This window comes from Heterodontus francisci, chromosome 5 (genome assembly GCF_036365525.1).
Source record: "Heterodontus francisci isolate sHetFra1 chromosome 5, sHetFra1.hap1, whole genome shotgun sequence".
Taxonomy (NCBI): Eukaryota; Metazoa; Chordata; class Chondrichthyes; order Heterodontiformes; family Heterodontidae; genus Heterodontus; species Heterodontus francisci.
Window position 1 is genome coordinate 165,056,066 of NC_090375.1, and position 26,007 is coordinate 165,082,072.

The 26,007-nt window shown below is 40.7% G+C and overlaps 1 protein-coding gene across 2 annotated transcripts in view; it reads right to left on the reverse strand.

Moving 5' to 3' along the window:
• Positions 1–7,261: 7,261 nt before the first annotated feature.
• cndp2 (carnosine dipeptidase 2) overlaps positions 7,262–26,007 on the reverse strand; it is a 37,628-nt gene continuing 18,882 nt past the window's right edge. For both annotated transcript variants that reach the window (XM_068032323.1, XM_068032322.1), the window contains exons 5-12: positions 21,551–21,639; positions 19,824–20,024; positions 18,356–18,440; positions 16,019–16,179; positions 14,297–14,461; positions 13,016–13,157; positions 9,082–9,229; positions 7,262–7,480 (exon numbers count right to left, since the gene is read on the reverse strand). In XM_068032323.1, coding sequence (XP_067888424.1) covers positions 7,414–7,480; positions 9,082–9,229; positions 13,016–13,157; positions 14,297–14,461; positions 16,019–16,179; positions 18,356–18,440; positions 19,824–20,024; positions 21,551–21,639 — 1,058 coding nt within the window. In that variant the 3' untranslated portion in view covers positions 7,262–7,413. The remainder of the gene's footprint in view (positions 7,481–9,081; positions 9,230–13,015; positions 13,158–14,296; positions 14,462–16,018; positions 16,180–18,355; positions 18,441–19,823; positions 20,025–21,550; positions 21,640–26,007) is intronic.

Consider the following 26,007-nt stretch of genomic DNA (forward strand, 5'->3'; position numbering starts at 1 on the left):
AACCCTAGCTATCACAGCTGCACATCAGATCCAGACTCTCTATGGAAGATCCGCTAATATACATGGAAATGTTAAATTTTGCATATCATACTTGATACATTCGCAAGTAACATTCACAAGTGCCAGGCAATGAGTTTCTCCAACAAGAGAGAATCTAACCATTTCCCCTTGACATTCAATAGCATTATGATCACTGAATGCCCCCACTATCAACATCCTGGGGGTTACCATTGACCAGAAACTGAACTGGAGTAGAAATACTGTGGCTACAAGAGCAGGTCAGAGGCTAGGAATCCTGCTGTGATTAACTCACCTCCTGCCTCCCCAAAGCCTGTCCACCATCTACAAGGCACAAGTCAGGAGTGTGATGGAATACTCTCCACTTGCCTGGATGGGTGCAGCTCCAACAACAATCAAGAAGTTCAACACCATCTAGGACAAAGCAGCCTGCTGATTAGCACCCCATCCAGAAACATTCACTCCCTCCACCACTGACGCACAGTGGCAGCAGTGTGTACCATCTACAAGATGCACTGCAGCAACACACCAAGGCTCCTGAGACAGCACCTTCCCAACCTGGGACCTCTACACCTAGAAGGACAAGGGCAGCAGATGCATGGGAACAGCACCACCTGCAAGTTCCCCTCCAAGCCACACACCATCCTGACTTGGAACTACATCGCCTTTCCTTCACTGTTGCTGGGTCAAAATCCTGGAACTCCCTTCCTAACAGCACAGGGGTGTACCTACCCCACATGGACTGCAGCTGTTCAAGGCAGCTCACCACCATCTTCTCATGGGCAATTAGTGATGGGCAATAAATGCTGGCCTGGCCAATGACACCCACATCCCCATAAAAACAATAAAATCAAATACAGTCTGTGAATTATGATACCTTACATGCTATGTCTCCATAATAGGAATTGCATTTTTCCTGCAAAATTCACTCTTCCTGCCTTGCGATACTATTTTTGAATGGCTTTATCAGAATACTTCAGCAATATCTCCTCTGTGATACACACAAAAATTGTTTACAGAGCGCATTGCACCCTTCACAACACCTTCACTTTACTGCTCAAGGAACAGACAAAAGACTGACTGCTATAGTACGAGAACTGGAATACATATAAAATCAAGTCTGGTTGCGGCATTAAAGCAATAATGCATTCTAAGGGTTCCAGTTATATAATCTTAAGATTTATTAAATCATCAGAATCTCTCAAGTGTGCACACTTTTGTATCACATCATCAATAAATTGTTCTAAAAATTTAAAGAATATTTTAATTGGAAGTGCAGTTGATTCTCATGCATTCAATGGTCAACAGAAAGCTACAAAAAGAGCTATAAAGAAAAGTAAGATAGAACATGAGAAAAAACTAGCACAGAATATAAAGCCAGATAGCAAAAGTTTCTATAAATATATAAAACGAAAAAGAGTGGCTAAAGTAAACGTTGGTCCTTTAGAGGATGAGAAGGGGAATTTAGTTATGGGATATGATGAAATGGCCGAGGCATTGAACAGGTATTTTGTATCGGTCTTCACAGCGGAGGACATTAATAACATGCCAGTAATTGACAAAGAGACGAACGTAGGTGAGGACCTGGAAACAATCAGTATTACGGAAGAGGTAGTGTTGGGCAAGCTAATGGAGCTAAGGATTGATAAATCTCCTGGCCCTGATGGAATGCATCCCAGGGTACTAAAAGAGATGGCGGGAGAAATAGCAGGTGCACTGACGGTAATTTTCCAAAATTTGCTGGACTCTGGGGTAGTCCCAGCTGATTGGAAAACAGCAGATGTGACGCCACTGTTTAAAAAGGGAGGTAGACAAAAGATGGGGAATTATAAACCAGTTAGCTTAACCTCTGTAGTGGGGAAGATTCTTGAGTCTATTATCAAGGAAGAAATAGCAGGGCATCTCGATAGAAATTGTCCCGTTGGGCAGACGCAGCATGGGTTCATGAAGGGCAGGTCATGCTTGACAAATCTTTTGGAATTCTATGATGACATTACGAGCAAGGTGGACAATGGGGACCCAGTGGATGTGGTGTACCTAGATTTCCAAAAGGCCTTCGACAAGGTGCCGCACAAGAGGCTGCTGCATAAGATAAGGATGCATGGCGTTAGGGGTAAAGTATTAGCATGGATAGAGGATTGGTTGACTAACAGGAAGCGGAGAGTGGGGATAAATGAGTGCTATTCTGGTTGGCAATCAGTCACTAGTGGTGTGCCTCAGGGATCGGTGTTGGGACCGCAATTATTTACAATTTATACAGATGATTTGGAGTTGGGGACCACGTGTAGGGTGTCAAAGTTTGCAGATGACACTAAGATGAGTGGCAGAGCAAAGTGTGCAGATGACTGTGAAACTTTGCAGAGGAACATAGATACATTGAGTGAGTGGGCAAAGGTCTGGCAGATGGAATACAATGTTAATAAATGTGAAGTCATTCATTTCGGTAGGAGTAACAGTAAAAAGGATTATTACTTGAATGGTAAAAAGTTGCAGCATGCTGCTATGCAGAGGGACCTAGGTGTCCTTGTGCATGAATCGCAGAAGGTTGGTCTGCAGGTACAGCAAGTAATTAGGAAGGCAAATGGAATTTTGTCCTTCATTGCTAAAGGGATTGAGTTTAAAAGCAGAGAGGTTATGTTGCAGCTGTATAAGGTACTGGTGAGGCCGCACCTGGAGTACTGTGTGCAGTTTTGGTCTCCTTACTTGAGAAAGGATATACTGGCACTAGAGAGGGTGCAGAGGAGGTTCACTAGGTTGATTCCGGAGTTGAGGGGGTTGGCTTATGAGGAGAGACTGAGTAGATTGGGATTATATTCATTGGAGTTCAGAAGAATGAGGGGGGATCTTATAGAAACATATAAAATCATGAAGGGAATTGATAAGACACAAGTAGAGAGGATGTTTCCACTGGCAGGTGAAGCTTGGACAAGAGGGCATAGCCTCAAGATTAGAGGGAGCAGATTTAGGACTGAATTAAGAAGGAACTTCTTCACCCAGAGGGTTGTTAATCTATGGAATTCCTTGCCCAGTGAAGTAGTTGACACTTCTTCAGTAAACGTCTTTAAAGCTAAGGTAGATATCTTTTTGAACAATAAAGGAATTAAGGGATACGGTGGGAGCGCGGGTAAGTGGATCTGAGTCCACGAAAAGATCAGCCATGATCTTATTGAATGGCGAAGCAGGCTCGAGGGGCCGGACGGCCTACTCCTGCTCCTAGTTCTTATGATTCCTTTGGGATTTGGATTTCACTCCTGCCTAAGCTGATGGATGAAAATTTCCTTGTATTGTGTTGTGTGTAAGGATCCCACATGAAATAGGTATAGACTAATTCAGGTCTATTCCTCTTAGGCAGATGAAAGAAAATGCCCAAAAATTCAGCGTCAAATTCTCAACTTAATATTGTATCACCAACACAGTGATTCAAGGAGAAGGCCCTTCTTGTGACAATTATGGATGTGCAATAAATGTGGCCTTTTTAGTATCACCTGCACCCCAGGAACAATAAAAATAAATCAGTTCTAGAATGCATTAAATTAGTAATGTTAGGGAGAATAGGTAAAAGGATTGGAACTATCCCAGCCCATGATACTGTTTAAAATTGGAATGAAGGGCAGAACAGAGGTATTGCTCTGCAACCATAAGCATCGGTGAGTCTTTTGTAGAATCGGTCGAAACCTAGTTTTTCATGCTGGTGTGAGTGTGAATAGTGGAAACATGTTCCAGTCTTCACCACTGACACCCATTGCTTAAATAAGCACAAAAACTCACCAAAAAGAGTAAAACAGAAAATGCAGAGACCTGATTAATTGTGTAAAATCAAAATCGTAAAAAGAGTTGTTTTAGAATTGATATGCACTGTTGACGACAGCAAACTTTGCATATGCAGCAACAACAGCTCCGGATCAGTAGATACATTTCATCATCGAATTTGATTCTTTTGTTCCCCCAATATGTGACAGGTAAAGATCCAATGTCAAGCAATGCTAGAACTAAATCCCAAAGAAAATGGGTTTAAAAACTAATTACATAAAATTTTACAGCACAGAATTAAGCAGCTAAATGAACCATGATAATTAAAGGAGCAGCACAAGTCATCATCTTCATTATTTATACAATTGTTGATCTCTTGTAATGAAGGCTATTTTAAAAAAAGGAACTGAGTTTCAAGCGATTCAGTACATCATTACAATAGCACTTTGATACACGGTCCCTCACTGATCATATTCTCCAGAGTCATGCAATGGTTCTACACTTTTTGAGTATTTTGTAGAAAATGCATATCTGAATGGTTTGGAATTCAGACATACCTTGAAAAGGTTCAGTAAATGACTGCTGTTAACCTTATCAGGAGTGACAGTATCACTGAAGCAAAGTTCATGCTCTCAGTAACTGATTTATTCACTGATGGGATTGATGGAAATACTCAGTTGGACAATGAGAATACGGAATTTAATCAATTCATGATGTGAGTTATCTGGAATGTTTTCATGAGTGTGATATGTGTTTTACTCCAGAAATCCAGTTGGTGAAGAATAGAATTGGACCCAATGTTTACAAACTTTTATAAACAGTTATTTTCAGAGTTAAGCCTTCTAGAACAGCAGAACTATTGCCCAGACAACAAGGCAATTGGGATTTTGCCCATAGACTAATTGATAGGAACAATATACTCCAAGTATCTGGAGTCAATTCTTTGCATGAACTGCCCACGCCAGGGCAGGTGTCAATGTGCAGTTTGGTTGATCAGCTAAAATTTAGTGCAGCATTTCATTGATCACCACAATTCCTTTCACAGAGTCCATTGCTGAAAGTACCTTAAGCTGTGGTGTTCATAACTAAGATGTTCATATTTTCACACATGTCTCTGAACTTGTCATTGGCGAGTTCCCCTCAATGTTCCATCAGAAATGTTCCCAAGTCCAGTCTCTATCCATTTCTCCATGACTTTATCTATAATTAAGCTTTCGTCCATCCTAAGTATTATTGCAGAAAGACTAAATCTGGTCGCCAGGTTTACAAAATGTAGAATTAAAATATTTCTGTCCTGGTTCCATTCCTCTAAATTCATGGCAACTATCTCATCAAATTCACGTACCAATGGAAGGCTTACACTGGGACGTGGTGATGTCCTCCAATAATTTTTACAGATTTCATACTTCTCACATCTCTTCTATTAGCCTTGTATACTCTTCATCAGCCACACCTGTATCTTTTAGCAAGATTTTTCGCCCTGTGATATTTCGCGCCGGGGCTACACCCGATGACGTAGAGGGGTAGCCACTCCATCCCCAGCAACGGCGTCCATTTTTAAAGAGCTTCAAGCCCTTCAGGTAAATTATAATTTTTAACACTTCAGCATCTTGGACTGTCAACCCCTTTCCACCATCCCCACAACCAATTGGAGCAAATTTCACTCCTCCTCCCTCCAGAGATCCGAAGGCATGGGAGTTCCGGCCAGCGACTAGAATATCGGCGTGGGATGGCCATCTTTATTCATTACTTTTGATATTAGCATATGCAGATGAAGGCTTCTTCTTTTAATTGTAAAGCAATTGGCACCCATGAACAGAGTTGCCAGTTAAAGGTAGTGGTCTCCTCGGGGCTATTATTATAAAAAGCCATGACAATTGCCACCAGAGAGTGCATCAAATGGCTCCTATAGGACGAATGTGTTGGAGGAGGAGGCCTGGTAGCATGGCATACTGGTGGACCAACATAAAGTACCACAGAATAGGTTGGTCTGCAAAATTGAAGCCCATGCAATAAAAGGGACTGTGGCAGCATGGATACAAAGTTGGTTTAATGACAGGGTGGTGGTGAATAGTAGTTTTTTGGACTGGAGGAAGGCATATAGTGGGGATCCCCAGAGGTTAGTATTTAGATCCTTGCTTTTCTTGATCTATATTAATGACCTAGGCTCAGGCGTGCAGGGCACAATTTCAAAATTTGCAGATGACAAAACTTGGAAATATTGCGAACTGTGCGGAGGACAGCAATAGACTTCAAGAGGACACAGTCAGGCTGGTGGAATGAGCAGATACATGGCCGATGAAATTTAATGCAGAGAAGGGTAAAGTGATGCATTTTGTTAGGAAGAACGAGGAAAGGCAATATAAAATAAAGGATAACATTCAAAAAGTGGGTGCAGGATCAGAGGGACCTGGGGGTATATGTGCACAAATCGTTGAAGATGGCAAGTCAATTTGAGAAAGCGGTTAATAAGGCAGACAGGATCCTGGGCTTTATAAATAGAGGCATCGAGTACAAAAGCAAGCAAGTTATAGGAACATACTTAACCTTTATAAAATGCTGGTATTGTGTCCATACCACGCACCATACTTTAGGAAGGATGCAAAAGCATTGGAGAGGCTGAAGAAAAGATTTGAGAGGATGGTTCCAGGGATGAGAGGCTTCAATTACATGGATAGATCGGCGAAGCTGGGATGGTTCTGCTTAGAGAAGACTGAGAGGAGATTTGATAGAGGTCTTCAAAATCATGAGTGGTCTGGACAGACTAGATAGGGAGAAACTGTTCTCATTGGCAGAAGGCTCGAGAACCCGAGGTCACAGATTTAAAGTGATTGGCAAAAGAACCAGACGCGACATGAGGAGAAACGTTTTTACACAGTGAGTGGTTAGGATCTGGAATGCACAGCCTGAGAGCGTGGTGGAGGCAGATTTAATTGTGGCTTTCAGAAGGGAATTAGATAATCAGCTGAACAGAAAAGATTTGCAGAGCTAGATTTGCAGAGAAAAGACGGGGGAGTGGAACTAGCTGAGTTGCTCTCGCAGAGAACTGGCACGGACACGACAGGCTGAATGGTTACAGCACTGAAGGAGGACATTCTACGGCACATAGCAAGTGGTGGGGGGGGGGGGGGGGCACATGAAATCATAAAATTCCGTTTCTGATTAACCTTTGGTTGCTCTTGTAATCTTAGTACTTGACTATATCAGCAAAGCTGATGACTCTGAACACTGCAATTGGAGAGTATTTCAACAAAAGCTTGAGAATTTGATATCTAAGTTCAAAAACTTGTGTTCCTATTATTTTCAAACAAATTCCATATTTGGAGGTTTAAGTTTTTAACTGTAGCCATTTTACCACATCATTTAAAACATGGAAGCCAAATTTAACTGGGACAATACTTCGACAAGAATGCTTGAGCAGGATTAGTGATATTCAGCACACATGCAAAATCGAGTCTTACAGTTAAGCAATAAAAAAATCAACACCAGTGTCTTTAATATTTACAGTTTTATTGCACAGTGATGTATCTGCTTCAATAACATTATCCAATTATAATGCCTCTGTACAGTATACAATTAAAGGAATCCTATTGGTTGTACAGTATTAGAAATCACTTCAACAGTTCCATCGACCCAGTACAGTTTTCACTTCAAAGAAGAAATTTCATGGAAGTAAGCGCCAAGCACCTTGGTTCCCTGAATATAGTTGGTCCTGTTGGAGGAACAACAATAATTTATAAAACCATAAATTTAAGTCTCCATCATGGCTTCATTCCCTAATCCTATAACTTTCTCCAACATGAAAACCACCCCTCAAACTCTCCGTTCCTCTTATGCATCTTGCCTTTAGCCCACCTCTGTCAGCAGTGCCTTCAATCACCCAGGCCCCATGTTCCAATTCCCTACTTAAAACCCTCTGCCTCTCCACCTCCCTTGCTTCCTCAAAACCCACCTCTTTGACCAAGTTTTTTTGTCACCCCTCCTAATTTGGCGAGGTGTTCATATTTTGATTACTTGTTGGTTGCTTTCAGACATTTTTCTACATTAAAAAGGTGTTACATCAATATAAATTGTTTTTGTACAACTTTCAAAGTATTATGCCAAATAATAGTGGAAATGCTGGAGCAGGTTAAAAAAATCTGAATCAGCACATTCAAATGGGATAAGATGCAAATACATACAAATATTCCTTTTATGAAGTTGTATTTAAAAAAACACTTGGTGCTAGTCTGTGCTTGATTATATAGATGCATTTCAGGGGAAGCTAGATGATTACATGAGGGAGAAAGGAATAGAAGGGCATGCTGACAGGATTAGACGAAGTAGCCTAAGAGGCAGCTCGTGTGGAGCATAAACACTGGCGCCAATCAGTTGGGCTGAATAGCTGTTTCTGTGTGGTAAATTCTATGTTACACTTTTATTATACATAAATTCCTAGTTTCAGCTGTAAGTATAGGGTTCTCATTTTGATAATACAGATTTCAACCTTTCATCCACCTGGTGCAACTTAGTTCTTCTAACTAAGTATTTTGACTGTTCCTGCAGAGTGGAACAAAGAGGTTAAAGATGCACTCAATACAGTAAGCTACTGAATGATAATTTATCCTTCATTTGAGTGGAACCGTGTATATCCTCCTCACGGACGGTATGCTATATAGAGTGAGGGATGATCATCAGGAGAGGCGAGAAGGATTAAGAACATTAAGGGAATGGTATGCATGTGGATATATAAAATAGTCAACTAATGGTGCAATAGAAGAAAATCTGTTATTAGCCTCAGTGTCCTGGGCTGCTGGGGGCAACAACAGGCGATGAGCGGGGGCAGCAAAAAAGAGAATAAAAAAGTATCTGCGGTTCTTGCTCATTATGCAGGCTTATGTGGACATCATATGAGGGCAGGTTCAGACTTCCCTCTATTTTCTCCTCCCAACAGGGTCATTATTACATTGCTATTCGTGGGAGCTTGCTGTGCACAAATCGGCTACTGCATTTCCTACACTAGTGACTGCACTTCAAAAGTACTTCAATGGCTGTAAAGTGCTTTGAGATGTCCGGGGGGGGGGTGGGGGGGGGAGGGGTCATGAAAAACACTATGCAAATGCAAGTCTTTTTCTTTTTAACAGAGGGCAGCAAAACCCATGGACCACAGACAGACACATTCCAGTGCTTTTAAGAGGAAAACTGAGGGCAGGAAGAACTAAAATTATTTCACAGGAATGCAATTATATAGATTCATGTACTATCAGGACTACTCAACCAACAAACTCAAACAGACTCATGAGGGCAGTGTTTAACCAAAATATAGTCTCATACCGGTTGATTTTCTCATTTTGGGAATGAGCGCCATCATCTGCAGCTCCAATTGGCAGCAGCATAACATTTTTTCCTGTAGCTTCCTGGAATGTCAAGGTGACTGGAATGCTTCCACCTTCTCTGGTCATATCTGGTTCAACTCCAAATACTTAACAAAGAAAAGTTTATATATTTTTCAACTGAAACAAGATTAAAATGCACAAGATAAACAAACTGCAGCATCCATTACTCAGGCTCCAATTATCCACTAGAATTTTGACAACACAAAGCCTTGCATAAGATGTTGCCCCATCGCTGAGATCAACACCCCAAAAATGTCCAATTCAATTTGATATTTGTTTTGTCCTCTCTCTATTCCTGTACTGCTATAATATAAAACTGAAGGATTTTTGTTCATGCCAGTTTGCATTATCCACCCAGAGTCTCCTCCATTACGGCAAATAAAAAGCCCATTGTAACATTACTTACACTGCAGTACTTGTTTAACCTGCGACCATTTAGAATTTTTTGTACATTTGCAGTACTTTGTCTTCATTAAACACTACAGCGTAAATTTTACAAATCTTCACACCTGGTGCACAACATCACCCACTGGGAGTTTGAGTGCAGTGGACACTGCAGGGTTTTTGTGGGTAGAAGGGCATTTCTGTGCAATTCCGCCTCCATAGTCCCTTATTTTAATATAACTAATGTACAGGATATCCACAATTCTAATTATGGACATCTGGAAGCATCCTGTAGTAATTTTGATCATTAATACAGTCAGTATCTAGTGCCACGAGGAGTCATTGTTCACTGCAATTACACCTGTTTCACTGTAGATGTAGTTTGCTCAGTATTCAAAGGCCTTTGACTTACTGGGGCTAGTAGAGTTTAAAGGAAAAAGATACAGAGACACATGATAGCATTATAACATATATTGGGCTAAGCTACAGTAGGTTGAGGTAAAACAGTCCCAATTTTAAATCTCAAAACAAAGATTCAAAAGCCTGAAAGTGCATTAATTTTTGCAGCGCAAACTTAAAGATGCAATTATTCTGCGTTGGTGAGAAGTGGCAAATTAAAGCGGGATTTTGGACAACAATCTGACTCCTCCAGTGCGTATTACAGCTGGCGTAATGAAGCCTCCCTAGATCGGGATTTTCCACTGCTTTCCAGTGTTCAGACAGTACTACTCTTGGCTGCTGGAATCTGGGTAAACAGCAGGACTTTGAATTACTACAAAGGTGTTAGAAGCAATTTACATGCTTTTATTTTTACAGAATACAACAATGTTTCTGTAACCATGGATCCCCACTTGTGGAATACAACTTGTCGAATATTTGGGGCTGCAAGGTCGGAGGGATATCCTGGAGTTTTAAATATTAGCCTCTAGGGGTCAGGGTGAACCTTCAGACCACAGTTAAACAACTTGCAGTTCACTCTTTCCTTTTTGTCATCTTTGGACGACAGCTGCTCATGATTCTGCCAGTCACACTTCCTTGAGATATAGCTTTTGTTTCTTTACTTGTCCTGTTACCACCCCTTTGGCCTTGCACCATTAAGCCTTTTATTATTTCAGCTCTCCAGTCTTCCATCCTACAGCAGATCTTCCCTTTTGTTATTTTACCCCCTCCCCCCTCACTTGCTTAAAAGCTATGACAGTTCTAACTTTTCCCAGTTCTGATGAAAGATCATTGACCTGAAATATGAACTTCTTTTCTCTCCACAGATGCTGCCAGACTCGCTGAATATTTCCAGTTTCTTTGTTTTAATTCCAGATTTCCAGCATCTGTGCTAGTTTTCTTTCATATTAGAAAGGATAAAATCCTGGTCTGATAGATTGCAACCGCGCTTATTAAAAGTTAGGGAGGAGGTAGCAGAGGCACTATTACACATACAAAACAAGTCATTAGGAAAGGGAATAGTACCAGATTGGCAGACGCTAATGTTGTTCCTACATTTAAAAAGGGAGATCGAACAGAGGGCTATAGACCAGTTACCTTAATATTGGTAGGAAGGCAAGATAATAGAATCTTTACTCAAAAGATGTAACAGAAAAATATCTAGAAACTGAAAATCAAATAGAGCAGTCAGAATGAATTTCAAAACAGGTGGTCAACCTCAGTGAATTTTGAAAAAAAAGTAACAGAGTGGACAAAGGTAATGTAGTAAATGTAATATGTTCAGATTTTCAGAAGGTCTGCCATTTATTATATACTAGACTCATGACTAAGGTCAGTGTGTGTGGAGTTGGGGGCAGATGTTAGGGTTAAGACCAGACACACAGACTGGCAAAAGGTGTGAAGCAGTGTTCCATAGGAATCAGTGCTGGGATCACTGTTGTTCACAATTTAAATTAAGATTTGGACTTGGGAATCAGAAGTACAATTTGTAAATTTGTGGCCGACACCAAATTGGGGCAGTTATAATTAATGCAAAAGGAAGAATATGACAAAATACAGGAATACATTAATAAACTTGCAGAATAGATGTTTAATTGGCAAATGAGTTTCAATATAGATAAGTGCGAGGTGGTGCATTTTGGTACGAAGATTAAGGAGACCACATACTTGTGAAAAAATAAGAGTCTAAATAGAGTAGAGGAGCAAAGTGATTTAGGGTCATAGATTCACAAATTACAATGTAACAGCACAGGTTAATAATGCCATTCCTCTGAATTTCCAGAAGAATAGAAGTGAAAAGCAGGGAAGTCATGTTAAACTTTTAGAACCTTGGTCAGACCACACTTCGGAGTACTATGCACAATTCTGGTGAGAGGAAGCTCATGTGGAGCCTAAACTCTGGCAAAGCCATCTGGGCCGAATTACCTGTTTCTGTGCTGTAGACTAGATGCAACTTGATGTAACCCATAGTCTTCCTTCTGACCCAACCCATAGTCTTCCCACAAACACAAATAACGGTATGCAAGTCCCTTTTCTACAATTTGTGAACAAGATGTGAACTCATTTTCAGATACTGAGCTTGGGGGTATTTCATGTTATTCTATAATATGAAATTTCACAAATACAAAGCTAGTCATAATAAGTCAACCTCACTTTCACAGGTTTGGTATTGCTTCGTAGAATTGCTTAGGTTAATTGTTTTCTAGGTCGTTAGCAAAGCCAAGTTATGGAGCATACCTGTGGACTATAGAGAAGATCTGGTATCTGGTAGCAAGGACAGGGACAGGGTCATATTCACACCAAAGATTTGTTTAATCTTTAGCAGCTAATGTGGAATAAGGAAACACAACGTAAAACCTTTTAAATGGATTCCAAATCTCTTTCTCTGCACACAATTCCAGGGAACAGTAGCTTTGGAAGATACTGAAGTCATGTACGTTTACGCTTTCTGTTTCCATGTAAACTTTTGTTGCAACAGATAGTGTGTGTGTTAAAGCTAAAATCCTGAGGTTTAACTTATTTTTTATGGAGTACAACAACAGAATTACATCAGACTTAACTGATATAGTTACCTTATCATTTAGAAGGTCAGTTAGTTTCCTTTCAAGACTCTTCTGTTAGAACTATGACCCAATGTATCCAGTGTTGTTTTGAAACTCTTGCCATTCACATTGCACATTGACATGGTAAAAGGTAACAATCCATACAGATCAAGAGCAGTATGATTAGCAAAGCTTATACTGATTAAAAAGTTATTTGCGGGCAACACTTGATTGTGAACTTCAGTAATTAGTGCAATTACAATGCACACAGGCTCGTGTGTGCAATGAATATAATGGAAATATTCAGTAAAAAGCACTAATACTGTTACCTGTAACTGCATCATTCAGATATAAGCTGCCCCAATTGTTAAATCTGCTCCTCCCACCAAAAACAGGAAAAAAAACTCAGACAAGTTAGTAACTTTAATTACAGGATTTGAATGTCTGTGCAGGTCATGGTTGCTATAAGTACAGAACAAGTATTCAAATTGGATTCCTTCCACCAACCTGTTTTCATTGCATTCTTGCCAGCTCTGTAGTGAGGATGGTTACAGTCTGACAGCCAGGCCTTTGCGCCATGACCCATGTATACCTTCAGTCTGTTGGGACTTCCATATTCAGCAAAGATCTTTTCGATGTAATCCACGACCTAAATAACAAAAGAAAAAAAATGAATGAATAAAAGAAAACAGGGGTGGGAGGGAAAGAAAAAGCTTTAAAACTGTAATCTCATATGATATAGAGAGTATCCAATCCCTCTGTGATTTGCAGTCCAAAATAATCTCCAATTAGCTTCCACTTTATCACTCTGCATGAGATTTAACAGTAGGTAAAAGGAGGAAAACATACAACCAGTGTAACCACAGTACTCCCAAAACGTATTTCTAACAAATATACTCTTAACCATTAATCCTTCAGACAGACAATAGAGCCATTCTGCTGTGAGTGACCACATGTGCATAAAATGACATCCTGATTTGCCTACAAAACACAGTGACTACACTTCAAGATACTCTTTGGTCATAATGTACTTTAGGATGCCTTTTTCTTTTATTTGTTCAATGGATGTGAGAGTCGCTGGCAATGCTAGCATTCATTGCCCAACCTCAATTGCCCTTGAGAAGATGGTGGTGCAATGCCTTCTTAAGCCACTGCAGTCCTTGTAGTGTAGGTACTCCCACAGCGCTGTTAGGGAGGGAGTTCCAGGATTTTGACCCAGTGACAGTGAAAGAACAGCAACATGTTCCAAGTCAAGACGGTGTGTGACTTGGAGGGAAACTTGGTGGTGGTGTTCCTATGCGCCTGCTGCCCTTGTTCTTCTAGGTTGTTGGTTTGAAAGGTGATGTCAAATGAGGCTTGGCGTGCTGCTGCAGTGCATCTTGAAGACGGTACACACGACTGCCACAATGCACTGGTGGTGGAGGGAGGAAATGGTTAAGGTGGGGATGGGGTGCCAATCAAGTGGGTTGCTTTGTCCTGGATGGTGTTGAGTTAACCACGAGTACCAATTGCACACTGTGATCAAACTGATAGAAATGCTAAAATTACACACTCTTGTATTCATCACTGTGCAACAATAAAAAGGAGACCAAATGTATTCCAGCAGCTCAGGAGCTAAAAGTAAGCATTTGTGCAATGGTGCAGAGAGTCTCGGCAGAGTGTGGAGGGAATAAGGGGTCTAAGGAGATTGTGCAAAGTGTACAGGATCTAAAGAGGGCTTACAAGATCCAAGGAATTTGTGCAAGGCTGAAACCAATGTCTGTTGTTTACACAGGAATAGCTTCGTACCTGTTTCTGAACCACCTCTGGATCCATGTTAGGCACCAATCGAATAGAAAACTTCCCAACAACTTTCCTAGGAATGACTGTTTTAGCTCCTGAACCAGCAAAAGCCCCCTCGATTCCATGTAAAGACAAAGATGGGTATCTCCATCTGTGCATCAGAATTTGTTCCTGTAAATAATAAAGGGGTGCTACAGTTTAACTCAATTGAACACCAATGCATACAGGATGTTCAACAAACTTTACAAACATTGATGTTAATAAGTCAGACACATATTTGAGATTAAAAGGCATGTTGGTTCTGGATTTCATTGTATCTTGATGTGGTTTCAAGTTGCAACATCTGATTTCATGCCAAAAGAATTCAAAACAGCTACTTAAATGTTTGCTGCAAAATCCAGTGGCAGAAATAAACCAATACCGCAACACTAAAAATGCAGTATTAATTTTCAAATTTTTGTTTTAAATTCAGAATTTTTTTTTTTGCAGGTTTAAACCCAAAGATGGTAGTTACAGAAATTTTCAGCATCAAACTATTTTCAATACTGTCAATGTAGTTCTGGCGTGAGTTCATACTAATCTCTTTGAAAACAATTCTACTTAATTACAGATCATGTAACAATTGTTGGCTTAATATCAGCATTAATTTAAAAGCTGTGAATAATTTTCCTTCACTAAAAAAAGTCAACCCTTCCTGAATGTTAAAAGACAACAAAAGTACTTGTAGTTAAGTATCTGCTGTTGCTCCAAGGGGATCACCTTGGTTGATGTCACCTTAAGCACTTCCATTCTGCTAATTGCCAAGTAAACAGATCTCCATGGTGCAAAACACTCAAAGATAAATGGCCTGGATTTTGTGGCTATCAGTGCACACCATTATTAAGGAATAAATTGGACAGCAACTTCTGGTGTCTCCACAAACGTAGTTAATCTCCTCCACAGGTTTCACAAAATTGGTACTTCGCTGAGACACTCAGCATTCAAACACATGAAGTCTATGAAGTTATGGTGCTTGACCATTAGATATCCATTAAACAGGCCAGAAAAAGTTAGAGCTTGTCCATTCAAGACTAAGTGAATTTTTAAGTGCGATAAAGTCTTAATTATTGCCGAACAATTTCACTAGTGCTGAAAATTTACTTTTTCCAAGTGCCAGGTTTTATTCCTTCAGATTTTAATTATTGCTGGAGATTTATAAAAAACAAAATAATTTAACTTTTTCCCTGTCTCATCTATCTTTCATTTAATCCCATCTTTCCCCCTCTATTTTGATTTTACATTGAATTAACTATTTTAATTTACGCTTCCTGGTTTAGGCTCTGTGTGCCTCGGTAAGGATTCTTCAATTTGATTGGTTGAGGAGACCCCAGTTGCTTGCCCTATTCACAAGGTCCTAAATCTCCTGTGGCGGGTGCTGTATAGCAACGGCTCCCCAATAACCGCAAGTTCCAGTGTTCACAGAAATTTTGTGGGCAAGTATAAGCTTAATGAATGGCGAGCACCATTCATTCACTGTTGACTGGAAAATTCAAACCAATGTGAAGAGTTTTAATTAGTGCAATTATAAGCACATACAACTGCTTAATCACTACAGTTTCAGTTCCCTTCATATTCCCACCCTACAAATTCACAAAGAGGACAAAGATGCAATTCAGAAACTGTCAGTTTATATACCTACATGAATACAACTGTCCACAGAATCGGAAGTTTCATTACATATAAACGTACCTTAGTGCTGTGCAGCAGCTGACAAGTACCCACATCTTTGCAGTATTCTTCAATATCAAAGTCTATTTTATCATACAAAGTCTTTTCCTCCTCTGTGACTGGTGCCACTGATTCATCAATGCCAGGAATGAGAATTTTTCCCTTTCTGTCCACCAACTTGCCTATTTAAATTGGGATTTTGGTTAGACAGCTGGGATGACATGCCTACAAGTCCCAATGCCTCTGCATCAACTAAAATGCAATCAGCAGAACAAAGCCAAAATAAGCAAATGATCGAAAACTAGGTCTTCAGAGCCACTGGAATTCATAAAGCTGGTTTGCTCCATAATCAAGCATTTAAGCATTAGGGAAAATCTACATTATACAAACACACAAATATTCCCTTTCCTTGAATGAAAATTTACAACGTAGAAAATTCCTGGTGTGCCTCAGCCCCAAGTACAAACTTTTTTCAGAACCAAGTGATTCATACAGTAAATGTGGGATGTGTGTTTGCGACCAAAACAGTAAATTGCAAATTTTAGTGTTATTGTTGGTCACTGCATTGAACTGAAGCCCACGCTGCAATTCTAATTCACTCCAACAGGTGGCATTGCCAGCAGACCAGCACTTAAGTACACCCAGGTGAAAATTTCCACATTTTGGATCACCTGGGCTGTTCATTTTCTGAGGGTTCTACAAATTCACTGCCTTAACTCAGAGGTTTGCTAACTTTGCAGAAACACCACTGCAGGGAACGAGTTACTTATAACCAACTACACTTTTATTGCGGAAAAATGCTGGAAATACTCAGGTCGGGCAGCATCTGTGGAGAGAGAAAAACAGAGTTAACGTTTCAGGCCGATTACCTTTCATCAGAACAGTTCAGATGAAAGGTCATCAACCTGAAACATTAACTGTTTCTCTCTCCACAGATGCTGCCAGATCTGCTGAGTATTTTTGGCATTTTATTTTTTTTATTTCAGATTTCCAGCATCTGCAAGATTTTGCTTTTGAACACTTTTATTGCATTTGCTCAGTAGACTGCAGTGAGTTGGTGCCCAAAATGTTATCAGTAAAACATATGTAATAATTTTAATTAAAAAAGAGCAGCAAACTCTCCTCTATGCAAATATTTTAAAACTAAACAATAAAACAACAAATAGTGTTGCAAACTTTCCTGTTTTTGCAGACAGCAGAGATGTGTTGCCAATGCCAGAAGTAAAAAAAAAAATAGTCCAGCATAAGGCCTTGCATGTAAGCTGACCACATCAATTTCTTAAAGGCAGTGTCCATGGTGCTTCTTCCTCCCAATGAATGATCCCAACATTCTACTTGTGTGTAGAAACTGAATGAATAAGGGCTTTTAAAAAATCTGTTATATAAACAGAATATGGCCAGAATTTTACACCCACCCACAAAGAGTGGGAAGGTGGTGTGGGGGTGGGGCGCAAAATGGAGCGGGAGGCTCGGGGGCCCCTTCCCGACCCGCTCCTGCCACCACTTTACGTGGGGCGGCAACAGAGAAAAACAGCCCGCCCACCCCAGGTCAAACAAGGCCCATAAGTGGAAACTTAACAGCCACTTAAGGGCCTCCTCCGCCTGCCACCACGGGGATTTTACCCGTGATCAGGCAGCCCTGGTCTCTGAGAAGCTGCCTGACAAAAGCGCATCTCTGACGGCCTGGGGGGGTGGGCCCTTCTGATCAGGCACCCTGTGCCCAATGGAGGGCCGCCCCCACTGCCCCAATCACCCCCAACACGCCCCCCCCCCCCCCCCCCCCCCACCGTTCCCTCCAATTGACCACCCTTACCTTGCTGGGGCCCAACCAATCACCCCCGGTGAGGCCCCAAAAAACTTACCTTCGTACCAGGGCTCCCCAATATCTTTGCGATGGCTGGGTTGCAGTCCCAGCAGTAGCTATCGCTCCCGGTGGTGCTGCTGAGACAGAAAGCTGCCGGCCCGTTGATTGGCCGGCAGCTTCATTAGGCGGGTCTTCCTGCCTCTGAGGGGGAAGACCCGCCTCAGACCATTTAAAGGTTTGGGGATCGCAAAATGTGGATCGGATCCCCAGGCCAGGCGGAAGCGGGTTCGCCACCGACTTTTCTATCGGTGGATGGCTTCCATCCGCCAAGGGCAAAATTCCGCCTACATCTCTAAATGACCAGTGTATTACAGGAAATAAGCTCTTTGGCCCACAGTTGATATAACTCACTCCATTTATTTTCCCATGTTGTGAATCCTATATGCAACATGAGAATATATGTCTCCTTTATTTCAACTTACAAGACTGAATTGATTACTATAAGTCCACTTCGAGTAAATCGAGGAGTCAGTAATTCATGAGCTTTTTCTTACCCAGTAAATAAATCAAGTCTGTCATCGCTTCATGTACTGTACCACCAAAGACACCAGAGTGCAGATCCTTATCAAACGCTTCAACCTGGGCATTGGAACCGTGACATGTTAACATTTGACATTTCATATTCATACAGCACATTTCCATTTCTTACTGCTAGGCTACTGCAGCAATATCCCATCGAACAAGATTGGGTATTTGGCTCCAATGCAGTCCTGCAAGTACAGGGCGTATTAAAGTAGTTACATCCAGTGGAGATCCGCTAAAATCTTTGCCACACTGATCCAGAATCAGGGGAGATGGTGGCATAGTGGTAATGTTACTGAACTAGTAATCCAGGGGACAAGTGTTCAAATCCCACCACAGCAGCTGGTGGAATTTAAATTCAATTAATTATGTAAGACTATTTGGTTAGTAACTTTTTAATAACCTGAGTACTAATTTTTAAAATCCAGCTATTATAAACTAACAACTAACATTTAGCTTGATTGGAACCCTTCCTTTTGATACAGTAAAGTGGGAAAACTTAGAAAATAGGGCACAGTATAGACAAGGTAGAGGAATTCTGGGAGATTGTGTCATGTTTTAAATTGCTTACTTGCAGTAGAAAGGGTGAGACCCTGAGATCAGACAGCGAAAACAGCTACTTTGTAGATTTGTCTCGTAATGAGATAGGAACTCGGAATGTATAAGCATTGAGATAAAGTAGTCAACATGATGTGCAAATTGAAAGGTTGGCAACCATCACAAAATGATGCTTCGTTGGTCAAGAAAGGCATCCTTTAATACAAGACTGGTTGGGAGAAGGAAGGGTTAATTGGAAAGCTGCCAGGATAAAAGAAGTTTTGTTTTTGAAACTGCATGGCAGAGAAATTTCAAACAACAACAAGAGACAAGTGAAACTATGAGACAGAGAGAGACAGACGAGGTCCCCAAAGCTGCAAAAGAAACTAGTTGTGCGATCCACCAGTTTCTGATAAGGGGAGTATAATCTGTGTAGGACTGTTAATCACTGCCTGAGTTTGCGATTATCATTTATCTGAAAACTTAATAAACTTGTCTTTACCTTTATCTCAATAAAATCATTCACAACCCTTAAAAGGGCACATAAAACACCCCTATCCTATCAAATCTTACAAGAAGTTCAATTAATTAATAACAAATCTGGAATTGAAAGCTCGTCAGTCTTAGTTCCATAAAACTATCATCGATTGTCGTAAAGACCTATCTGGTTCACTCATGTCCTTTAGGGAAGGAAATCTGCTGTCCTTACCTGGCATGCCTGCATGTGACTCCAGACCCACAGCAATGTGGTTGACTCTTAGCTGCCCACTGAAATGGCCTAGCAAGCCACACAGTTGTCAAGGCCAATTAGGGACGAGCAACAAATGCTGGACTTGCCAGACACATTCACATCCCAAGAAAAGAATAAAAAAGAAAGCAAAAAAAGGGAACTGAAAAATGTACCTCTACAAAGAAGTAGCTTATGCCTCGGAGACCATACGTTATACAGGGTTTCTTCTTGCCTAGCCAATAATTATCGGAAATACAGACAAAATCCACACCCTTGAAAAAGGTGTCTTTGCGAGCATACACTAGGGCATCAAGACCTTCTGATCCGGATTCCTCCATTCCTTCCAAGCAGAATTTGATATTAACTGGGACTTCCTACAGAAAAGCCACAAGGAATCAAAGTCACAGATCTCCAGCATCAGGATTTACTGTTTTTATTTGCACAGTTTGGCATTTCAAATCTATTGAATGGAAATACAAGTCACCAGAAAAACCTCATCACAGAATTAATTTACTGGCCCAAAAGTACAGAAAAAAGATTACATTCACATTGAAAGAAACAAACCTTTCATAAAACATGACTAGCCAACCATGCTTAATTAAATACCACACAGTATTTTGCATTCACTAATAATTGCATTTAAGATTTATTGACCCTTGTATAAATAATAAAACTAGCAAGACCTTTGGTCTCTTGTGTAGTGTGCTGGAGTGCCAATACTAAGTACAGTATCCATACAAGTTTTAGAGAGCTGCCTTGTACTGCTACAGAAAGCCATCCCCACTTGGATCATATTTGCGGTGAGTAAGAAGCTAAAACATAATAGGGGCAGTGACCCTATATGGCTCATAATCCATATGGCTCCAGGGTATACTGCACAGTGGAGGAGTCCTCCAGGGGTTATGCTCATCGGATTCATTCTGCATTCAAAGATATGGTATCAATCACATCCAGACTGAATCCTCTTCAGGAGCTCTCTTCACCTCAGCACTATTTATTTGATTGCAAACCATGGATTCAAAAGGTGCGGCAACTCATTTCGTAAATCAAACAGGCGGGGAAGATCTCATGTTTCAGCTACAGCCTATATTGTTTTATCTGTTCTCATCAGGACACTATTAGGGAAACTGTCAGCTAGTTTCAGCACCCCTGGACTGGGAGAAATAAAAATTGGTCTGAGATTCTGCTCACGACTGCTCTCAAGGGGCTTTCTACTGGAAAACATAGGCGTGCTGGCTAGGCAGGATTAAGCTTGGCTGTGAGCCCCTAAAGCTGGAACAGTAAACCCGTCTCCTGAAACTTACATAAGGAAAACCTGAGAGACTGTACCCCAGCAGGATTTGAGAAAGGGTAGAATATTGAAAGGGATGGGGAAAGGGGAGGAAAAAAAAAAAGTTGCATTGTTTGCATTCTGAATCTAAGAGTTGAATAAACATTTCAAAACTTTGAACTGGAAGGGATTATTTGTGTACTTCAGAAAGTTTCCCAGACCAACAATGGTCCAAAATTTAATGAACTCTGTCTACTGGTTCTGCACCTTAATCTGTCAAATATTTAAACAGCTCAAGTCTTTATTCAATGAAACACGAATTTTTACCAAGTAAATTCTCAGAAATGCAGCATTTAGAGCATCAAACCTTTCGGGAAAGGGACAAGTGTCACACTTTTTCTGTAATGAAGTGTCTGCTCAGAAAGTTCATAGTCCAAGATGTACCCACACAGCAATCATGATGTCAAAGACCTAACTGGCCAATAAATTTTGATTCTGAGGGTTAGGTTTAGCAACTGGCAAGAAAAGACTGTTGTAAGCATAAATCTATGAACTGTTCTTTGACTTCCAGAGATAATGCTTTACAGCACACAGATCAAAAATCAAGCACTAAAAAATAAAGTTTATTACCTGCTTTAGTTTTTGAAGAGCTTCAATACAGTTCAGCCATGCCAGCACGGGTCCTTTGTCATCAGTGGAACCTCTCCCATATAGCTTTCCTATAAAAGTTCCAAATATTAGAATTCCTTTTATAATGGGGGGGGGAGGGGGGGCGAAAGAGGGAGAGCAGACAGTATTTTTCTTATTCATTCAGAAGACATGAGCAAAGCCAGCATTTATTGTCCATCTCTAATTGCCCTCGAGAAGGTAGTACTGAGCTGCCTTCTTGAACTGCTGCAGTCCATGTGCTTAGATTACTCCCACAGTGTTATTAGGGAGGGAGATCCAGGATTTTGACCCAGTGACAATATGTCAAGATGGTGTGCAACTTAGAGGAGTATTTGAAGGTGGTCGTGTTCCCATGTGCCTGCTGCCCTTGCCCTTCTAGGTTGTAGATGTTGCAGTTTTGGGAGATATGGTTGAAGCAGCCTTGGTGAGTTGCTGCAGTGCATCTTGTAGATGCTACACACTGCAGCTACGGTGCACCAGTGGTAGACAGGGTGCTAATCAAGCAGGTTGCTTTGTCCTGGTGGTATCAAGCTTCTTGAATGTTGTTGGAACTGCACCCATCCAGGCAAGTAGAGCATATTCCATCATTTGTGCCTTGTAGATAGTAGAAATGTTCTGGAGAGTCAGGAAGTAAGTCACTAGCCACAAAGTACCCAGCCTCTGACCTGCTCTTGTAACCACAGTGGCTGGCCCAGTTAAGCTGCTGGTCAATGGTGACCCACAGGCTACTTCATTGCTGTGGAGTTGTGAGTGGAACTGAACACTGTGCAATCATCAGCAAACATTTCCACTTCTGACCTTATGATGGAGGGAAAGTCATTGATAAAGCAGATGAAGATGGTTGGGCCTAGGACACTGTCCTGTGGAATTCCTGCAGCAATATCCTGAGGCAGTGATGTTTGGCCTCCATCCACAACCAGCTTCCTTTGTGCCAGGTATGACTCCAACCAGTGGAGAATTTTCCCCCCGATTCCCATTGGCTGTAATTTACTAGGGCTCCTTGATGACACAGTCCCTTACCTCACCTTTAGAATTCAGCTCTTTTGTCCACGTCTGGACTACGGCTGTAATGAGATCTGGAACCGACTGGTCCTGGCAAAATCCAAACTCAACATTTGTGAATTGTAGAGCAAGTGAGGGACTTGAAGAGAATGTCCTCAGAGCCCTGAAGGTCGATATGGTGGTTAAGAAGGCATTTGGAATCCTTTCCTTTATTAGATGACATACAGAATACAAGAGCAGGGAGGTTATGCTGGAAGTGTATAACTCATTGGTTAGGTCACAACTTGTGTGCAGTTCCGGTCAACTAACTATAGAAAGGATATAATTGTACTAGAGTGGATACAGAACAGATTTACGAGGATGTTGGCAGGACTGGAAAAATGCAGCTATGAGGAAAGATTGGATAGGTTGGGGTTGTTCTCCTTGGAACAGAGAAGGTTATGGGGAGATCTGATTGAAATGTACAAAATTTTGAGGGGCCTGGATAGAGTGGGAGTGAAGGGCCTATTTACCTTAACAGAGAGGTTAGTGACTAGGGGACATAGATTTAAAGTGATTGGTAGAAACATTAGAGGGGAGATGAGGAAAAACGTTTTCACCCAGAGGGTGGTGCGGGGGGTCTGGAACTCACTGCCTGAAAGGGTAGTTGAGGCAGAAACCCTCAACTCATTTAAAAGGAGTCTGGATATGCACCTCAAGTGCCGTAATCTGCAGGGCTACAAATGCTGGAAGGTGGGATTAGAATAGGCGGATTGTTTTCCGGCCGGCACAGACACGATGGGCCAAGTGGCCTCTTTCTGTGCCTTAAATTTTCTGTGATTCTATGATCTGATCCATTAGCTGTAGAATTTCCTAGCCCTGTTTATCGCATGCTGCTTCCGCTGTACAGCGTTCATATAGTCCTGTATTGTAGCTTTGCCAGGTTGGTACCTAACTTTTAGGTATGCTTGGTGCTACTCCCAGCATGCTCTCCTACACTCCTCACTGAACCAAGCTTGGTCCCATGATTTGATGGTTATGGTAGAGAGAGTAAATAAAGTAAAAACATAACAAAAAAGAAAACTGCACTGTACCCACATTTTAAAAACGCTACAGAAAAATTATATCTTACATCCATTGATTTTGCATGCTTTTTGCATAAACAATGAGTTCTCATTATTAAAAAGGCAAAAGAAGAGTGCTGTGTGGGAAAAAACAAACTACATAAAGCAGTCTTTAGATAACCCAGTATGAAGAAACTGCCATAAATACTAATCAACTGGTCTAACAATAAAAGGGCTTTAGATAAAAACTGACTACTACATCACTGTTGAGCAATCTTACTGCACTCAAGCTGTCAGCACTGTGCAAAGGCTAGGCATGTGCTTATAATCGAGAGGAGGGACAAGGTGTGAAGAGAGACAGGATTAAAAAAAAACACACACGTAGAAGGTCACCATGGTTTGCAAGTGGACAATAGGGAGAAAGGAATTTTCCCAAAAAACATGTTATTTACAAGAGCATAACTGACACCAAATGCTATCATTTGGCAAAACTCACATATAGAAATAGTGGTTTACTGATATTTGCAAGTGTCAGAAGCAACTTAAATAAAATTATTCCCACAGTATTCTCCAATCCAGAACATTTCATCAGCCCTCCCACCTTACAAATAATCAGCTGGATGACTGGTACAGACCTGAATATATATCAATATCAAGCATTTCCAATCATACAAATCTTGTCCAACTGAATTCTGCAACATCAGAAGACAGCATAAATGAGTCAGTTACTAGAATCCAACAGTGAACAGAAATCTTGAAGACAGCAGCTAGCAAACGGAGGCCACGAATTAAAACTAAAGTTGCTAAAGACTATATGCTGGAACACTCTAAACAAAACTACAAACCATTGTGGGGATTGGGTGGAACAGGTGAAATTAAAGACCACCTTATAAAATAAATTTAAATAAAAGACTACAATGTTGAATTATTAAACAGAGCAGATTTAAGGAAAAGAGTCTGTCCATCTGGTGCCATGAAGCTATGGAGAATGAGAAAAAAAAAGTGGTCCAGAATGAAACCTTATCTACAATTACACAGAATGTACAGCATAGTAACAGACCATTCAACCCAAATGGTCCATATTGGTATTTATGCTCCACAAGAGCCTCCTCATCTTACTTCATCTCATGCTATCAGCATATTCTTCTACTCCTTTCTCCCTCATGAACTTACCTAGCTTCCGCTTAAATGCGCCCATGGGTAGAAGAAAGAAATTGTTAAAGACTTAAGAAGAGCAGTGTTGCCAAAATAATTTCCCCTCATTAAAATGACAGATAATCCCACTTTTATATGGAGTTTGATAGAAAATGATGAATTTATATTACAAAATAAATACAGGAATCTTACTGAAGCTAATTTTTATTACAACCTCAGCATTCTGTTTCAGTTCCTCAATCAGGCTTTTTATTCTCAGTAAACTTACATCCAGAGTGTATGCAATGGGATGCACATGACTTTCTGCACACTGACTGCTGTTTGCAACCTGACAGCTGTTTTATTCATTCATGTGAGAAATTATTTCCTTCAAGTAATTCTGATGTCAACACACAGCTTTGAGACAGCTATAAGCAAGTGATATCAGAGTACTACAGTGCTAAGAGTGTAGATTGCAGTGTCATACCCACCTCTATACAGACAAACCTCTGATCTCATGAAAAGAGTTGAAACTTTGCTTTCAAAAGGAGGGCAAGCTGACGCTCTGTACTCTTGACATACCTTCCTACAGTTAACTCGAGAGCAGCACTGGCAGAGGCCAGGAAAAGGTGCATAATGGGCAAGCAGAGGAGGTATATAACTTTTAACTACAGTCCTCCCCCTCTAAATAATACATGAAGGAAAGTTTTGGTATTCTCACCGTCCATTTTCATTTGTGTGCAATAGACAATTACAAAGAACTGTTGCATGATTGTTGCCAGCAATGCAATTTATTCCAGCTGCACATCGATTAATTCAATCGAGAATACAGCACAGAGTTAGAAACAAAATCAGCAGAAAGAAATCAATCATTTTTAAAATAAAGGCACTTCAGTCGTCATTAGGGAAACTGTGCACAGATAACTCAATGGTGTCATCTGCTCTGGTCCACATATCAAGCACGACTAATCAGATTTATTGTGCTAACTTTGTTCATTGGTGAGGCTGATTTGCGACTTCTGTTTAGCTTTTAAAAGGGGGGAAAAAAAGGTCAGTTTGCTCTCAACGCCACTCACCAACTCTTCCAGTACCTCTCAAAGGCCACACAAGAGAAAACAAAATATGCAAATAGTATCATAGCTCTTTGTAAGCATCCTTTGATTTCTTAAAATATCAAGATCTCAATTTTAATTAATTCTGACTTCTAGTCTAAACAAAGGTCCATAGATATCTCCAATG